The following is a 19,397-nucleotide window of genomic DNA, read 5'->3' on the forward strand; positions in this document are numbered from 1 at the left end:
CTGCTGAGTCCCACCTAAATCTCAGGTCTAAGAGAGAAGTTAAATCCTTTTTTTTGGTTGCTGTCACACCCAGAGACATGCTGTCTTCTGTTTGTCTGATTTGATGTCCCTTCCAATGCTGTTATTGCATCTTCTCTGCTCAAGTAATTAGACCAGAGCACTCTTATATCAGTCTGAAATTTAAAAAAAAAAATGGGCTTGCACTTATGATATGGAGACTCAATAGTGACAAAATGCAGTAAAATGTTATCGGATCAGTCGAACAACAGCTAAAAGACACACTTTTGTGTTGTTTTCCTTTGCTTTGTCCCTCAGTGGCTAAAATTTCAAAAAATTCAATCTAACCTCTCTGCTCCACTAGCTAGTTTTTTTTTTCTTTATTTTTGTTAATAGTCAGCAGATTTGTTTCATTCAAGTGCTGCTTGTTTTTCACACATTATTATTCAAAAACCTTGTCAACACACCTAACAGATTTGGCAAGCTAATGCTATTTAAAGCATTTTGTTGTAGCATCACCACAAATAAATGCTTTTCATGTAAGTGCAGAGAAAGCAGGATAATTAATTGATTTAATTTGTGTTAAGACAAAAAAAAGGAAAACTGGTGTCATTAAAAATAAAATGAGCAAGTGAAAGCAGAAGAGTAAAATAAATCAGAATTATTTTAAGAATTGTATTAAACTTTCCACTGTATTTTCCTTTCACTAATGAGCTCAGTTTGACGAGTCTGATAACCCTTATTTGTTGTTTTTTTGTCACTGTCAGGTTTCCATATATCTGTGTCTTGTAGTGTCACTGGTTTCTGGATACAAAGTAAAATAGAATTTATTTAATAGCGTGAACAAATATTTTTCTGAAGGCAAGTGTTTGGATAATTTCACTTAATCGACGTCTCTTGAATCAAGGGTGCTGCTGGACAAATCCATATATGTCTTTTTTCACCGTGTTTGTTATAAGATTGCTGAAATTTAAGTTGGTTTGAGAAATGAGTGGAATTATCTTGCAGCACTGAGAATATTTTTTAACAATGCTTTCAGAAAAATAGAATTGACACTAAATACCATGAACAAATGCTGACGAGCTCCTCCTCCTTCCTGGATTTGTTTATTTTCCTACAAAACTGAATCCACCTTCAAAAGGGCACCTTTGCACAGTACCAACTGTAACTGTATAATCCGAGAGGAAGGACCACATGGAACAGATTATAAAGGCTCATCCAAACTTTATTTGGATTCCCAGCCCAGATGTTTCTCGCTTATTTCTTGTGTTTCTTTTCATGTGAAGTGTAAATCACTGTACAAATTCCCCACAAGTTCCTTTTTTCCCTCTCATGTTCTTTTGCTTTTTAGGGGTACAGTTTTCTTAATACTCCCTCAACCATTCATCTACCTCAGTTTTTTCTTTCATTTTGTTTTTTCTTCAGTTTATTCACATGTACAGAAAAGCATCTCATCTCTGTCGTCTGTCTGTGATGATATATGGTCAATATGGTCAAATTCAAACCACAAACCAAACCGTTCTGTCCGTGGTTTTAGCTCATATGAAGATCTCTTGTTATTATTCAGTTCTTGAACAGATAACAACAACAGCTGCTGCTGATATAAGAAAGAGGTCTCGGTAACCGCGATGAGGATTTTTGGATAGATGCGAAGACGGGTGTATTTCTCGGATACTCTGCTGTCAGACGAGTTGTGTTTCTCCGCGTTATTAAAACCTCCTGACCTCTTACCATTTCTCCACACCCTCCATCTCCTCTTCACACTGCTCTGTGTTCAGACCTTCAGCTTGAAGTCTAGTCCCAGTTTGTTTGCATGCATTCCAATTTCATTACTGAATGCATCCTTCTTTTTTTTTTTACTCGAAGGACACCCCCTGAAAAAAAAAACCCAGATTGTAAAATTGTCTACTATTATATAATGTTCTGTTATTTCCAGAACATTCAAATCCTCTTTGAACCATCTTCATGAAAGATGTTGCTGTCCAGGTAGCTGTGAAATATCAACAAAATGTTACCACTTTATTTTGAATGGGACTAATATCCATCCATCACCTATCGCTTTATCCTCCACCAGAGGATCGTAGGGGGGTGCTTTGCATATCTTAGCTAACATAGGGAAATAGGAGGGGTACACCCTGGACAGTTCGCCAGTCCATCGCAGGGCCACATACAGACATAGACAAACAACCATTCACCATGTTTTTGGTCTGTGGGAAGAAGCCGGCGAACCCAGAGAAAACCCACGCACCCATGTGGAGAACATGCAAACTCCAAGGCCCTTGTTCCAACTGGGGCTCTGGGAATAATATAAAGTAGCTCATACTAAATCTTTAAGTCTATTTTTTTGTTATCGTACAAATTAAATAGAAACATTTATTACAATTATATAATTTCCAGCTACCATTTTGTTTGGATCCGGGAAAGGGCGTCGTTTGAGAACATAACTGACCAATCATACTACTTCACTTCACATACAAAACTATTATGGGATGTCTGCTAAAAGGGGTAGGACATTGTCCCTTTGCACCCCCCCCCCCCCCCCCAAAAAAAGGATGACATTAGTCTGCATTGTCTCACACTCGAATGGGCTTAAATCCTTCCAGAGAGCAGTCTGTTTCTTGTTTTTAATGAGTGTGGTACCAGTGAGACAAATGTCATATGAGATGTGTTTGAGCTGTACTTTGTTGCTATAGAGACAACTCTGGTGACTGTGGATCAAATTAAAAATGTTTGTTTGTTTCTTTCCTTCATGTCTGTTGACAGAATACTCTCGAGGGGTTTATTTTACTGCCATTACAGGAATTTGGTACTGCTGCTTGTGCTTAGACATGTTGCTATGGTGATTGTAAACCCATTAGAAATCATCCTTACTGTTCCCTCTTTTTTTTTTTCTTCTTTGTGAGTCTTCTTTCTCACAAGGCAGTTTTGTAATTTCAGCCTGGGAGTCTCAGTGATGTGGGTGCTGATGTGGACGGAGTCCTCTGGCCCACTCTGACCACAGCAGACCATTCACTGCAGTGATCTGGTGCCAGATTGGACTGATGTGATGAGGTCAGAATGGGTATTTCACAGTTTGTGGTCTGATTTTTACCTCTTATTTACCACTGGATTACCTCACAGAGCGGACGTAAAATAGAACAAATTTCTTTTTTTTTTTTCATTACACAATGCCCAATTTGTTACTCAGATATTGATGTGTATAAATTATTATTCATCGCTTTCCAACTCGTGTTTTAAATTAAATGATCTGTTATAGTAAGGTTTAATTTTTTTTTGGTTTTCTTTTGTACATGCTGTTGTAAGAATATTTCCTGATATCAATATATTCTGAGTACTCGGACAATGGCTGAAGGGAAAGAGAATGTCTGTTTCTCTTGTTCTTTTTTCTACACAAGATTTAAGATGAATAAAAATGTATGCAAACTGTTTTGCGGGCTCCTTTTTCAACACCGCTTGCTACTGGGGATTTTTTTGTGCAATGCTGTTAGATAGCAGGATTTTTAAAATAATAACTTTAAAGCACATGTGTCAAACTCAAGGCCCCGGGGCCAGATGTGGCCCGCCACATCATTTTATGTGGCCCGCAAGGTCTATGCTGCTGTGTTGACCATAAACTACATTACAATGCATTGTGATTGTGTTACAAGTGATGGCATCCTGCCACTAGTTTGCAGTGTAACATTGTATATACATCATGCGACGAATGAAATTGAGATTGAAATATCCACAAATGAGAAAATCCGGTATGTCTTTTATGAGGTGGTCGTCAAAGAGTACAATCTACGTCGGCATTTTGACACCAAACAAGGAGCCAAGTATGCCAAAGTTAGCCTACAAGAAAAACAACAAATTGTCAAAAGAATTAAAAGGCAAACTGATTGCAGCAGAATGTGTTCACAAAAGTCACAATCAAATACGATGCAGCGGTGAACGATTGCTTTATTGTGACTGAAGAAATCACTCGTCTTTTTCTGAGGGTGTGGTTACATTTAGTTACATTTATTCTGTCTTACGTATTTGCACTTTGTGGTTGCTATAGTGACGGGCACCTCATTAAATGCAGAGCAGTTATGGTAGTCACATTGTATGAAACAAGGCAAATTTGTCTACACGCTGGTAGAAAATCATGTACGGAGAGTGATATTGAAGAGAACAGCCTCTCTTTATTCCAGCTCTGTACCTTCCACACAATACACACCAATGTAAGATCCTGGAATATTTTCCAAAATTCAGACTGAATTATGTCCAAACTGAGCCTAAAATTTTGAAGTTTGAATGAAGTTTTCTACATTTACATCTGTGGAACTAGTGATGACCCTGAAAATGTGTGTCTTTGAATATGTTTTCAATCACTATTTATAGAGAAATGTGTAAATTAGAAAAAAATACAAGCACAAGTTTGAATGAAGCTTCTACATTGAGGTATGTGGAACCAGGGAGTAGCTGAAAATGTGAACGGTGTTTCAATTAATTTGAATATTTCCAAAAGTATGTAGCGAATATACCAAACTTCTGAATAGACTGAATAATGTCCACATTAATTAAAGAACTCAAAGGATTCAAGGTGCTTTTTTGTCATGCCAACATGTCATTCAGACATGAAAGAATGAACTCAAGACACAAAATGAAAGAGGATAATAAAAGTAGTAAAATAGACACTCACGATAGCAATAGTTTTGAAGTTCAAATTAAGTTCTTTACATCTGTGGAACTCATGTGTAAATTAGAAAAAAATATATATATAAGCAATTATGTTATTCAGCTGAACTTTTGAATGACGTAGTGGGAGCATTAAACAAAAGACATAAAATAAGACTTGTGGCACAAAATGCGTACATGTGCTATTGTGACAGCAGGTGGCAGCAAACCGCCAGCTGGCGCATCCGGTCCCCAGTGTCCCTAAAACGAGACGAAGAATAAAACGGGTCGACGTCGTCGTTACGTCATACGTTGTTTACGACCGGCAGTGAAACAACCCTTTACCTCCATAGCTTTAGGTGTTTACATGCTTAAAGTTACGCCGTAGTTACAACAGTGTCACTGAGCGTATGTGGGAACTAAAATGAAATAAAAACAGCCGTGTTCTCTTCAGGTAAATACCGAATGTCTTGTCATTGAACGTAGGGTACTCGGGGCAGAAACTTTAGCTAGCATGCTAACGGTATTTGGAATGATAGTGACATCAGGCTTCAGCAACACTTTCTTCTCGCTCCCATTGACGTCGTGTGGGAAAAAGGACAGTTTGAATGTGGATGTTCTTTCTGAGAAGGTGTGTCCCTTCTGAACACCTTCTGTAGATGTGTCCGTCAAGCTCACACAAACAGGAACTGCAGTCAGTAATACTCCGGATTAGCGATATGGGGGGGAAAACAATGTCATCGCGATTTTCAGACCGTTATCACGATTGTGAGAGCGATGTGTAGTGGATTTAAAAACATGTATCACATGAGATATCCATCCATACATCATCCTCTACCGCTTTATCCTCCACGTGAGGGTCGCTCTTTTTTGTTTTCTTAAAACAATGCACTATATGAAAGATGGATAATGACACAGAAGTGAGAAATTAAATATCTGAACTGCTTCCAAGATGTATTTATTACATTTGAATGACATGGGAACGAAAACAGTAACAAAACACTCATAAGAAAAGTTGTTTTTATTAAGCTAAGAACATCTGGCACTGAAATAGGTTGCACTACTGGCACACAAGTTCAGTATAAGCCTTGGTTTGATTGGCTGTACCCTAAGTTAGCAATCGATTGAATTGAATGAAGTCTGTGTGCTGATTGTGATTTTGCCCCTGTTTATCTTTCAGTAATGCCATAGAAGAAGGAGACATTGCTGTCTTCTCCATCAGGAAGTCTCCACAACAATGGGAACTGAACTCCACGAGACGATATTCATGGCCAAGCAGGATCGCCACAAAAACCTGTTTTTAAACTACAGAAACCTGAATATTTTCCCCGTGGAGTTGCTAAAAGATGAAGGTCTGCAGTTTCTGGAAAGACTCTACATGAAGAGGAATTCACTCACAACACTGGTAAATCCACACATATGCTGGGTTCACTTTGTCCAGTGTCAATGCCATGTCATGCAGTTTATTGTATAGTCTTGTGTAAACAAAAATGGCAGAGTGACTGACTGACTGTTATTTTGCACATGCTGCAGTGGGCAGGCTGACAAAATAAATGTATTTTACTTATTGTTCCTGTCTGTCTGTCTCTCCCTCCCTCAGCCTGACAATCTTGCGCAGAAGCTCCCAAATCTAATTGAACTGTGAGTACTCTGCTAAACTCGAATTTTTGTACAATTAATCTTTCTATTTGTTTTTACAATTTCATTATTTGACAGCAAATAACAGTGTGTTTTGTTATTGACTGCTAGGCCTCCACACCTGTTGATTATTTCCTCAATTAATCAATTAGTTGTTTGGTCCATAACCTTCTGAAAAATGTTGATGGGTATACCCAAATGATTAATCAATTATTTGTTATATGGACCAAAGAAATCAGAAAATATTCACATTTAAAAAGCTGACGATAAGAGATAATTGATTTTTCTGTTAATTGTCGTAGCCCTAATTCAAATCAAAAGACACTACATTTATTCGATAATGATGGAATATGTGACAAAACAGGAGTGCTGCAGAATCATATCAAAATCATATTGCAGTTGTGATATCAGTCAAAAATAATTGCATTATGAACTATGGCTACATTTACACTGTATGGAGTGACCCACTTTTCCTACCATGTAGCACAAATCAGATTTCACCCATGAAAGTGTAAGCAGGGGAAACAAAAAAGAAGCAAATCTGAATTGGACACTAAGACCTGCAATGTAAATGTGGCCTATGTGTAATTTCTATGTGCTGTAATCCTTTTTAACTCTGACAGACATGTTAATTAATGCGTAACACTTGAAAGCTTAACCTCAGTGACATGAATATATTGGTCAACAGTGTCCTGTAACATATCAAATGGTTTGGTCGACTCAAATCGTGATTTTTCTATCTCCTTTCAAGGTATTTGCACTCAAACAACATAGTCATTATTCCTGAAGGTAAGCAGTCCATTATGTCATGATGAACACATGCCACTCTTTAACTAATGTCTTTTTAAATAAATTAATTAATTAATTTTAAAGAATCAACCTGATGATTGTGTGGTTTGATTCCAGCAATTGGAAACCTGGCCAGGCTTCAATCTTTAGACCTGAGCAATAATGCCCTCCAGTTCCTCTGTCCAGCGTTTGGAAGACTGAGGTCACTGCGGCAACTGAGATTGTCCAACAACCAGCTGAAATGTCTTCCTCCAGGTAATTCAAGTTACCTTTATCACTATTTGTATATTTATATCAAATATATTTGTCCATTTATGCACCAAACAGCTCACCTGCTTCACTCACTTAATAACAGATTCTGTCAGTTTGTGTGGTACAAAGTCATGTTTTGCAAACTGGACATTGACCTTTCTGAGGTTAAACTACTGTCTGCCGTTGACTTGTATCTTGTCTGCCAGCAGGGGGCGACAGAGATTTATAAGAAATGAAAAGCCTGACAGAACAAGTTATTAAGAGAACCTAACTGTTCACACTGTGTTTGATGCAAATAAAGGAAGGGAAAAGAAAGGAAATTAAATATCATTATGCAATTGGAAGTGCACAATGAAATTAGGACTGATGGAGGGTTGATCAGAGCTGCTGCGACTGACTGAATGTGTCCAACATGGATACATAACATAATCCATCACAGCTAAATGCTTATATCCACATAAATTGTTTTTTTAATGGCATATTTTTCAATTAGTAATTTTTTTTATTATTATTTTGTACAGCAATATGGCTAAATGAAGGAAAAATAAAATTACAATTCTCTTTCAGTCACAGTAAATTTGCAAATAACTAAAAATCACTGGTGATAAGTCATGTGAATGTAAAAATGTTGTCCATCTACTATGTTTCAGTTGTTACTAATTTACATACAGACAATTATTTGTGATCCTTAATTGGTTAGACATGTTTAATTCCAGTTGTTTTAAGCATTGAAATGTGCTCATTTCAATTAACAAACCTGTTTGATAAGAAGAAGACCCAGGTGTTTGTCTGATTTCTTTGACTTGTCAACACTTATGTGCCCCCACATTTCAGCCTGATTTTCTGAGTGTCTTTTTTGATTCCAGACTTTATTCCAGACATGAATGTGACATTAAATGACCTGTTGATAGTCAGCATTACATTTTTTTTTACAAAGGGTTTAGTCAGTCTAAACTGTTTTGATAAAATGACTCAGTAAAGATAAAACAAGAAAGACTGACTCTGACCATCTCTCTCATGTTTGCCTGATGGTATCAGAGATCGGTGATCTACAGGACCTGGAGACTCTGGACGTGTCCATGAACCAGCTCATGTCTTTGCCTGATCGGCTACATCGATGTCTGTCCCTGCAGAATCTGACTGCGGACCACAACCTGCTGAGCCACTTCCCCCGTCAGCTCTGCTGGCTCCACCGTCTCAACCAGCTCTCCATGGCTGCCAACCAGCTGACCTTTCTACCGCTCGGTCTGCACATCACCTGATTTATTTTTGTGTTGTCATAGTGATTTATGTACATGTGGGGAGCAAGGCAATGTTAACATATTTGTTTTTCAGACCTGGGCAGGTCACGAGAGCTTCAGTTTGTGTTTGTGGACAGCAACGTGAACCTGAAAGGCCTCCCCTCCTACTTGTATAACAAGGTCATCGGCTGCAGCGGGTAATGAAGCTAACCACATTAGCTGAAGCTGAGCTCACCTCAGGTTGATATGGAGTACTATGAAGTAGTTTAGCCATATATTGATTTCACGGTAGAACTTGAGAAGGAAAAGCCTTGGCTCGAGACCACACCAGATGCCACGTCTCCTGACACTTTATTAGGTACACAGGACACCAGGTGTGGTTTCCTGCTGTAATCATTCAATAACCATATACACTGTATGCACACAAGTATTTGGCCACACCTGTTTAGTTTTGAATTCAAGTGTTTCAATCAAGTTTTGGGCTAGGCCCCTTATCTCTAATGAAGGACATTCTTAATTAACACTTCAGTATACCAAGACATTTTGGACAATGCTGTGTGCCTCCAACTTGGTGGTAACAGTTTCTATTCCAATAAGGACTATGAAGACGTGGTTAGATGAAGCTGCAAAACAGGGACCAACTCCATATAAGATCCTGTAAAAAGTATGTGAATGGGTTATTACAGTCCCTGTTAGTGTAATGGTCAGACATCCAAAAACCTTTGTCCATATAATGTATATTATAATACAATTTTCTTCTAATATTTTGCACTGTAAACCCTAAAGATGTTCTTGCATGAAGACCTAAGTAGAACAGCAGTTTCTTAAACACTCAGACCAGGCTGCCATGTCAAGTCTATATGCCTAAATGTACTGAGTTGCTGCCGTGTGATTGACTGTTAATGTATTTGCCTTAACAAGCAGTTGAACAGATATACCACATAACGTTTATGATAGAAACTTGAAGAAATGTAGTTAATATCATTTTGCACACTATAATAAAAAACTGTTGTTGGACTGTGTTGTTTTGTGCAGGTGTGGCGTGTCGTCACGTGTGTTGGAGAGTGACCGGAGCGAGGCACTGAGTCAAGCTCTGGTAGGGTTGCCACCTGAAGTCAAAGTGGTCGGCTCAGAGACGGATAACGTGGTTCCGCTGGAGGAGCTTGCCATGAGGACTCTGCACCGCATCTACCACCACTGCCCGACAGGTAAGGGGTGACGGTACCCTCTGTGTATGAAGCATTAAAAACATACAGTCTCTACCATCTGTTACAAGCATTTCCTGTGTTGTATTTAGATCTGAATCTGCTGCCTCCCATCACCCTCCCAAGGAGTCTGCTGGACCTGTTGCAGTTCCCGCTGGGCCACTGTCATCGCTGCAGCCAAGCCATGTTCACCACCATGTACCCCAAACTCTTCCCCCTTCGTGACACTGCCCTGGCGGGAGTGCACCGCAGGTCAGAACTACCATACCTTCTTTGCCTCCCAAAATAAGTTGTCTTATCGCCTACACTCTTAGAAATAAAAGTGCTAAGCAGAACCATGAGGCTCTTCGGCTTGTCCTCATAGGAGAATCCTTTTGGGGGGTTCCACCAAGAACCCTTTTAAAACCCTTTATTCAGGAAAGGGGTTTTAAAGGGTTCTCTGGATCAAAATGGTTCTTACTGGAACCATTAGTGTTACCAAGAACCCTTGAAAAACCCTTTCTTCGGGAAAGGCATATTTGTATTTTGCGCATTAAATCTGCTGAACTCCACAAAACTGTTCACCTCACACCCCGTTTCCTGTCTTCTCTCCTCTTTAGGACGACTGTAAGTTTTGTGGCCTATTGCTGTTCCAGTCACTGCCTCCGGATGTTTGACCTCCAGGGCTGAAGCCTCTTTTTGCTTTCGCCAGATATCCATTTATCATTTGTGTGGATCTTGAAGGTTTGTGCGGCAACAGTGCTGGAGCTCTGTGTTTGCGTAAGGATACCGAGAATCGCAGAGATGTGTTGTCTGTGGTTGTTTGGCCCAGAGGATGGACTCGCGGTTTGTTCAGCAACGTTTTGCTGACAAAAACACAAACCTACATGTGGTGCCTCTGTCAGGAGTCAAACCAACTTGGACAATTGTATCCCTGTGTGTGCATTGATGAATCTTAAAAAGTTAGGAGTTTTAGACTTGAAGTAACTACAAACTCTTACCGGCTTTTTAAAGAACAAGCATTGTTAAATATCTGTGGAACCACTACGTTTTTTCACATTGAGGTATTAACATTTATGATATGAACGCAATTAATTTGACTGATTACGGAAGACCATTTGAAGGGTTATATCTAAAACGTTTGTCTATGTAATATGTGTCATTTGCAGCAGCAGAGAAGACCTCGTCACAGTAAAACACCCAACAGTAGCCACATGTCTTTGAGCAGGACACTCGAGTCTCACAGGACATCGCATACATGTCAACATGATATACTCAATGAGTCATTGTTGTGAGTTTATTTCTGAAATCTTCACGCTTAAATAACTGAGCTGAGGAGTAGGTGTAATACTTGTATTGTTTTTTAAACCATGAATTTTTAAACCATGAATTATGGCAAAATTGAATGTCCTTAATAGGTTTTTCTAATTCCCATCATCAGAATTTGCTAGGACCCCTATCATTGTCCAAAGAATTTGTTTGTCTGTTCACTTCAGAAGCACTGTGTGATTCTCTTGTAGGACTGACGCTTCCGTGTTAATATCCACTACCATTTTGTATAGTCGTAAGTTACAATTTGTTTTGATTGTGTTGCATTTCACAGTAAATGTTGACTGATGTGTGACTCTCTGTGCCCTCGTGTACCCCTCAGACACATTGTCACGGCTTTTGCAAGTTACAGGCAGCTGCGGTGAGCGGGATCGCTGGAAAAAAACAGGTGATTGTCGAGTTTCATCCACAGGATATTAAAATACAGAGACACACTCGTCTCATACGGGACACATAACCTGAGGCTATCTCTCCATCTCTACAACTCTGGCAATATTGACTCACTTAATTGCGTTTGTTGTGCCACTCACTTTCAGGCTCTTTCAGTTGTTTATGTTTCTTTGCACTGAAGGCAGATTTTGACAGTGCTACAACAAGAAAAGACCTGTAAAGCTGATGGGTGATTTCTTTCACACAATGCCTCACACAAGCAACTCTATATTTCTCTGTATAGCAATGTTACCCAATGTCGTTTTGGGTGCTGCAGACAGGAAGTGATTTGTTTTGTGTCGAGACTGAGACAACTGCAACACTGGACCAGTAAAGCGAAACTGCTGCAAACACGTTGGGAATATGACTGAAAACACAAAGGGGTGCCCACAGAAAGTGAATTACACTGCTCAAAAAATGCTTCTTAAATAATGTTACATTATTTATGTCTAAGAAAACCAAACAGAGGCAGAATAGTAACATCAATAACAACAAAAAATACCAAAAAATAGATGCACTGCAGCTTAAAATTTGGAATTTTTGACCTGGCGACATACACAAGCTTCCAATATACCGCACTTGAAATTAATTAATATGAGTTCAAAAGAGATGTCTTCTAAGAGCACAACAAACTGCTCTAAGGAAGAGCGGACCACTTGAAATATGTATGTAAGTGATAATGGAGGGTGGAGCGGAAAGCAGAGCGGCTCGATCGATGGCATGTTCAGACAAGTGCGGGGCAGTGATGCTGCTTCAGCTTTCTGCCCTCACTCTGGGAATATCGCATCTCTGCTGACTGCACACATGAACCGACATTGGTGTGTCTGTGCACACACACACACACACACAATGGTTGAGGAGGTCATACAAGCACATCTTCACCCAGAACGAGGACAGGACTAATGAAATAAGCACTTAGCCTTATATTAAACATAAATACACCTTATCACCCTGTGACTCCAGGAAAAACTATATATGCCGCACAATACGAAAGTAGACGATCGCAAGAGGAATTTTCTCCCTCCATTTGTCATAAATGAGCTCCATCATTAAGCACGTCCTTACCTGATCAGCTCAAACCTTTTTTACTCTGGATGATCATTTCTAATTATTACGATGTAGAGAAAGATGATCAGGAGAAAGGGAGGCTGGGTGTTTCAACCATCTATCAAGTCACTTTTAGCCGTGAGCCATTTCAACCATTCAATTAAATCACTAGCTATTTCAACCATTCAGTTTATCACTTACTTGTGCATACAATTTCGCTGGTGGCCTGTACAAAAGATCTAACATCTGACTGCCGGATAAAATGATCTTTGACTTGATTTCAAGCTGGTCTCATTGATTCTCATTCTCAATGCATTTTTATGTCGTTAAGCCTCCACAAATGCCGATACTGAATGAACGATGTGATAAATAACTTCTATTATTCCAAACAGCTAAAGATAGTAGCAGTACGAGCACATTGTACCTAATAAAGTGGCCAGTGAGCGTGTTTTCACATCACCGTTGAGCAGAGAATCTTTTCATAGCTCCTTTGTGCATGTTCTCATAATTCACAGTCGTTCTGTCTGCCAGAGCAACAGCCTCTGTTACACATGAAAGAAATCAATGTGTGATTTATTTATTCCTAATGGATGTAGTGTGTGTGTGTGTGTGTGTGTGTGTGTGTGTGTGTGTGTTGCTCACACATTTGTACTTAGGAGGAGAGAGATGGAGATGGAGAGACAGAAAAGCACTTCAGTGAGAGATTCACCGTGCTCAGTCTGATGGCTATTGGATCGTCTGTTTTCAGGAGGGGCTTTGATGGTTTCATCAATGCGCTGCTCAAGATTGTACCCATATGTGGATTAAGCCAATCCATCACCGGTACAGATTAGATGCACACTGATGCTGCTTATCACACCTGGAGGTAACTACATGAAATGGCTAGTTAACTTTGAGCTTGCTGTGAAAAAAAGCTTTAAAAGTAAAGTTAATGTGTCCAGGACAGGATAGCAACTTCTGAATGTAGAACATTACAAAACCTTGGTTAGGCATAATAACTGTAAAGTATTCTTCATTACTGTGTTGTTTAACACACAATATGATGCTGGATCTGAGTGTGTGGGGTAAAACAAAAAGGGAATGAAGGAGAAGAGATTTCAACATTCAAATTACTAAAGTGACAATTGGTAGAGAGGTGAGAAACGGTCGCAGACAGATAGAGCGGAGGAGGAGAGGGATAGAATCATATCTCCCCTAACCGTTCGTCTTTTCACAGCATGTCTTTTATCAGTCTCACTCAGAGTGACAGGAATAATTAACAGCATTTGTTTACGATGCTGGATGTTGTCAGTATGAGTTGTTTCATCCATGATGTGCATTTTCCTTCAAACTTCATTAAGACCAGAAATGGAAATCATGTGACAAGAATGATGAAGTGGTACAATTATCATCCCGCCTAAAGATTCATAAAGATAATTATTTAACAGAATCATTATATCGCAATATTATTGGTATCATGGACCATGTATTGCGTATCATATCAAGAGTGCTCAGTTGGAACTCCCGCCATTTGATTGGCTGATTAGATATTTGTGTTATGGAGCAGTTGAACAGGTGTACCTAATAAAGTGGATGGTGTTTGAAGTTACATGCATCATACTGACAAGGTGGTCACAATACAATATTTAGTGCACAGACAAATGGATAAACTTTTTTTTAATTCTAATCTCAGTCCCTCACACAGTTTTTTTTAAAGAGTAGACAGTACCAGGACGAATATTCTTATATATTTCCTTGAATACAATAATTCTCAATGTATCTTCGCACCTGTTTTTCACTCTAATCTGAGCAGCTGAGCTGCCCTACCTTTTATCCTCTGCGTCTGACGTCAGAGGGCGCGGCCATTTTGTGAGCGGCATCAATTATCACAACGACACAGGAAGTATGAAGACCTGACCGTCAAAATAAAAGCATTAAAAAATAATCTACAAACCTATAAACGAAAAAACAAACTAACAAACTTCTATAAATCTAAGATACACATTGTAGGCTGTTAAAAAGAGCCTTCTTACGAGTTCCATCTCTTTTCTTACTTTTTAAATGTATTTTAATCATTCTGTGAACAATGTGTAATGCATTGTATGTTTAAACTTTGTATAAATTACTTCGTTTTTGTGCAGCACCTTGATTCTCTGCCGTAATTCACGAAATGTGCTTTATTGACAAAAAGGCAAAGACACATTTAAGTGGATTTTAATTTAGATTTTTCTTGTTATTTAACAAAGAATGTATGTTATGACCAATTCGGTATCATATGAGATGTTTTTACAGACCAGTCTAAAGCGCCGTTGTGATCACTAGGTTCCTCCCATCACGGTTTTATTTTGTCAAACACCAACAGGAAGTGTGGAGTGTTTAAACATCAGCTCCTTGACGCTCGCTTGGCCGGAGGGCGGCGTCTTTTCACCGGGGACAATTCCGCTGAACGGAGCATCAGGACAGACGGACGCTTCACCGAGTGTCCAAGCAAATCCAAACAAACGGAGGAAAACAAGAGAAAAGCACGAGCAGAGGAAACTCGAGCAGGTAAGTTTAACTCGTGTATTTATTTTCTATCGCATCAGACTGTTTAATACAGAACAGCATTTAATTAAAGTTAGTTTGTTTTTAAACACAATTCTAAAGTTCATATTATTTATCATAAAAGGACATGTTCTTCATTGTTTTACAGTCCTGTGATTGTCTGGTGTTTGTTGTCGCCTTTCGGTCTTTGCGTGTGTTCAAGTATAAATCAGTGTAAATGTTGCTCTGCGCTGATCCAGTGTTTGCGTCTTTAACGTAGTACAGAATTAAGGCAGTTGTTTGTTGTGAGGGTTAAATTAGGGGATGGTTCAGCCTCGGGAAATAATATAATTAAAAAAAAAAAAAAAAAACGAAGAAGAAAAAGCTTCGTGCATAAGGCATCGTGTTCAGCACCGTGGACAGCTCCACAATACTCGCCACACACACACACACGGAGACAAACCCTACAACCAATTCTTAACCCTCAAAGCCCTTTAAAGTTGTGAGGACTTACAAACAAATCCTCAAAAGATCTCCAGGAAGAAAACAGTCCCTGTAATGTAACAGTAAACACATGCATACACACACACACACACACACACACACACACACGCACGCACACACACACACACACACACACACACAGATTTGAACAGCTATAACTGTGCAAACCTGTTTAACCCAGCCCTTAAACTAACCACAATTCAAATCTTAGCCCTAAACTTAACCCAGTTCCTCAGAAATGAGGTTCTGTCTCACTAGGACCAGGTTTTGGTCCTCACAAGGTCCGTGTTTATATCAGATGTTCAGCCTCTCTTAAAGAACTTGCGAAACTGCCACCAGGAAGAGAGCTGATACAGCAACCAACACCGTCTACAACAAGTCTTGTGTGTGTGTCCATGCCCAGGCGCTCTGTGACTGCAGATTTTGAGTTATGCTGTCACTGAACGGGCACCTTGAAGGAAAATCACCGTCCTGTTTTACTGTAAACATCTCATCAGAGATGTCATTCTGATTCTCTAGAGATGAGATGCTGGGAAGAACATGAACCTGGGAGCACAAATAATCACCACACCCCTCCTCCTCCTCCTCCTCCTCAGCACTCTTTTTTTCCGTTTAAACCACAAGTTTAAATGTTGGTGGTGATCCGGATACAAAATAAATGTGTTAATCATAAGGGAGTGTATTGACACTGTGGGGAAGTGAGTGGCCTTGGTTTGCGCCTGCTAAATGTTGCTCTTGTTACATATTCAGTTTTCTATTATCTCCATTGTCCTCATTGAATTTCAGTTTGATCAGCTAAAAAAAAATGCCACCAGCAGAAATGCAGTCATTTCCAACAATGCACAGTCTTGTTTTTCAGTGCCTGTTGCTCACTTACTGAGGTTTCAGCAAAACAAAAAAAAAACACTGCAGAGCAGAGGGTTGACATTTGCAGTCCATAAATTGTCACCAATGGAATTTGTTTTTTTGGATTTTGCACTCCTTAAACTTGTTAATGATTTGTCATCACTGGCTGGTTATAAGCATCACACAGTTTGTAGTTTTTATCGGGGGAAGAGATATCTGACTTGAGAGGTTTGTGCTATAGAATCCTCAAAGCTCAGACACTGTTGGTGGTGGTGAAACTGAAAAAGGATGTGAGTCTGTGGAGACTTGCTGGTGATGGTCAAAGAAAAAAGTAAGAAAGGAAAACTTCAAAGAAAGGAAACTATAATTGAAGCAAGCAGCAGGCTTAGCTTACAGTTTTGTTTCTTACAGATCTTTGTGCCTCACACAACTTTAACTTGATTTAAACGGTGACTTGACTTCATTGAGACTTAAAGATGTAGTGCGTAACTTTTACAAACAAACGTCAGTTCCAATCGTTATCGAATCGCTTTGCACAACGCTTCACACAAATCACTGTATTTATATTTCTCTGTATGGCAATGTTTAGATTTGTGTCACCGCACCTCAGTACCACGCTGCACACAGGAAGCGAGTTGTTTTGTGTGTCAAGACAGACGGAGGCAGCAACATGACGTGAACCCAGTAAAAACATGACAACAAGTCGTTGTTTGTGTGCCACTGTATACACACAAACACTCTCTCAGGCAGCTCTGGTATTGCGTTTTTTATTATTATTATTATTATTTTTAATAAATAATCCACTGAGATTGAAATTTCTTTTTTCCAACGGTAACGTGGCCAAAGAGGTCAGCAGCGCACGTCATAGTGAATAGTACAGATTTATGAGAGAGGTCATAAACAGCCATTTTAGACAAAACGGTACGCTTGACATTTAAAGTGCAGGACTTGAGGTCACAGTAGTAGTTTAAGTTTCTCGCTGTCTTTCTAATACGATAGAATGCAAGGCTCCAAGTAAAATCAGGTCAAACATCTTCAGTTGAGTCTGGAGCGAGTTCCATGCAAATAATGTGACATCGTTTCTTTTCACAAAGACCAATCAGAGGAATCTATAAGAAAAACAACAACAACAACAACAAAAATCACCAGAATTTATTTACATGCAGCTTTAATGGAATAACTTCATATCCTCCCCAAGCCTGATGATGGAAAAAATAAAAAACTGTGCCAGATAAGTTATTATAAGGATTTCAAAGACAAAATGTAGGATCTACATCTTGGTTCAGGATTTCACAGTGTTTTTTTAATCATTCACATGTATGACTGCACAGATGTGGGCGACATATGACAGGCATTTCTGCTGTCGGTATTCAGGCTGATTTACTTTGACAGTAAAGTGGCAAATACTGTTCATTTCAACACAGTTTTCTTAAACACGCACGAATGAGAGCAAAACGGAAAAACTGCATATGGAAATCAACCTTTAAAGTTCCCCCGACAACCATTTGTTCTCTTGTTGTTAGCGTGTGTATGTGTGTATATTTTAATCATTATGCATATTATGCAGAATGTGCATTGTGCATCCATGTGTATACACGTCTCATACATACAGTAGGCATACCGATATACCCTCACCAGCCCCTTTATTAGGTACACACTCCACCTTCTGCTGCTGTAGCCCATCTGTTCCAAGGTTCACCGAGCATCCCTTCATTGTTATGATTCATATATTTTAGTTGCTGTTGTCTTGAACCCCTCTAGCCATTGACCTTTGACCTCTGGCATCAACAAGGCCTTTTGGACCATTCTCAGTTAAATGTCACGTCCCCCCCACCATTCCTTGGCTTGGTTTGAATTTCAGCAGATCGATGTCTGTATGTCTGTACTGTATTTGCAGTTAAACAGGTGTACCTAATAAAGTGGCTGTGCATGCTCTTTGCTGTATGTGCCTCACCACTATGTATGTGTGTGAGTGTGTATAAATGAACAGCATGATGACAGGTGTCCATTTGAATGTGCTCATGTCGAGAGAGTAGAGGAGAAAATAAGGAAAGGAGGGGGTGTGGAGTGCGTGTGCGTGTGTACTTGTATTTACCACCTCTGTAGGACATTTTCTGGTATAAACACTGGTCTTGTGAGAACCAGTAGTCACCAAAACCTGGTCCTAATAAGGCAGAACCTAATTTCTGAGGACATTGTTAAGTTTAGGGCTAAGATTTGAATTGTGTTTAGGTTAAGGTTAGGGTTAGCTGTGAACTGGTTGTGGCTACATTTTGTTTAGACTGTCCAAATGAATGGAAGTCAATGTTGTGTCCTCAGAAGAATAGCTGCACCAAACCTGTGTGTGTGTGTGTGTGTGTGTGTGTGTGTGTACATGTGTGCTTTTGTGTGTGTTGCATGTACATTATGAGAGAGGGGAAAGTAAAGAGATGCAGAGGCAGAGTGGTCGATGTGTTATGTAAGTTTTGTGAGGTATCTCTGTGTTTGCATGTGTGTGTTTGTGTGTGTGTTCTGTAGGCCTACAGATTAATCCAGTGGGTTTTATCCTCCGTGAATGGGACAGTGGAGCTTTGCAGTGATTATCCTGCCAGGCCGCAGATGATTGCTTTGACTCGCCTGTACAGTATGTGTCCCACACTACCTTGTTCCCCAGCCTGTATTCTCTCTGCTCCGCCCACCCCCAATTTATTCTGACTGTGTTTGTTGCAGATGCTAAATGCATTATGTCATAAAAAATGTATGTTAATTATTCCCCTGATTGATAGATTAATGGTTGTAAAAGCTGCTTTAGGCTGAGTCAAAGGTGCACTTTCTTCCATTGTGACCGACCACTCCACCTCTGCTCCTATCAATCCTCCCATCCACCTGTTACTGTATAGTTAATCTGCCTCTCTCAATCCTGTCCTTATTTGGATTATATAATGAGGAAATGTGGGAAATACATCCCTGGTTAATTGTCACCCTGCGCCCTTTATTTTTATTTATTTGGGTCTTTTAATCT

At 39.5% G+C, this 19,397-nt stretch overlaps 1 protein-coding gene across 1 annotated transcript; it reads left to right on the top strand.

The window, feature by feature from the left end:
* Window positions 1–4,963: 4,963 nt before the first annotated feature.
* Window positions 4,964–10,448, top strand: lrrc28 (leucine rich repeat containing 28). The gene is made up of 10 exons (XM_083900763.1): window positions 4,964–5,089; window positions 5,816–6,040; window positions 6,236–6,276; window positions 7,025–7,062; window positions 7,180–7,317; window positions 8,353–8,559; window positions 8,650–8,752; window positions 9,591–9,763; window positions 9,853–10,012; window positions 10,360–10,448. The coding sequence occupies exons 2-10, from the start codon at window positions 5,873–5,875 to the stop codon at window positions 10,427–10,429; spliced, it is 1,098 nt and encodes a 365-aa protein (XP_083756889.1). The 5' UTR covers window positions 4,964–5,089; window positions 5,816–5,872; the 3' UTR covers window positions 10,430–10,448.
* Window positions 10,449–19,397: the final 8,949 nt, after the last annotated feature.

The sequence above is a fragment of the Microchirus variegatus genome (genome assembly GCF_963457635.1).
Source record: "Microchirus variegatus genome assembly, chromosome: 14".
Classification (NCBI taxonomy): Eukaryota; Metazoa; Chordata; class Actinopteri; order Pleuronectiformes; family Soleidae; genus Microchirus; species Microchirus variegatus.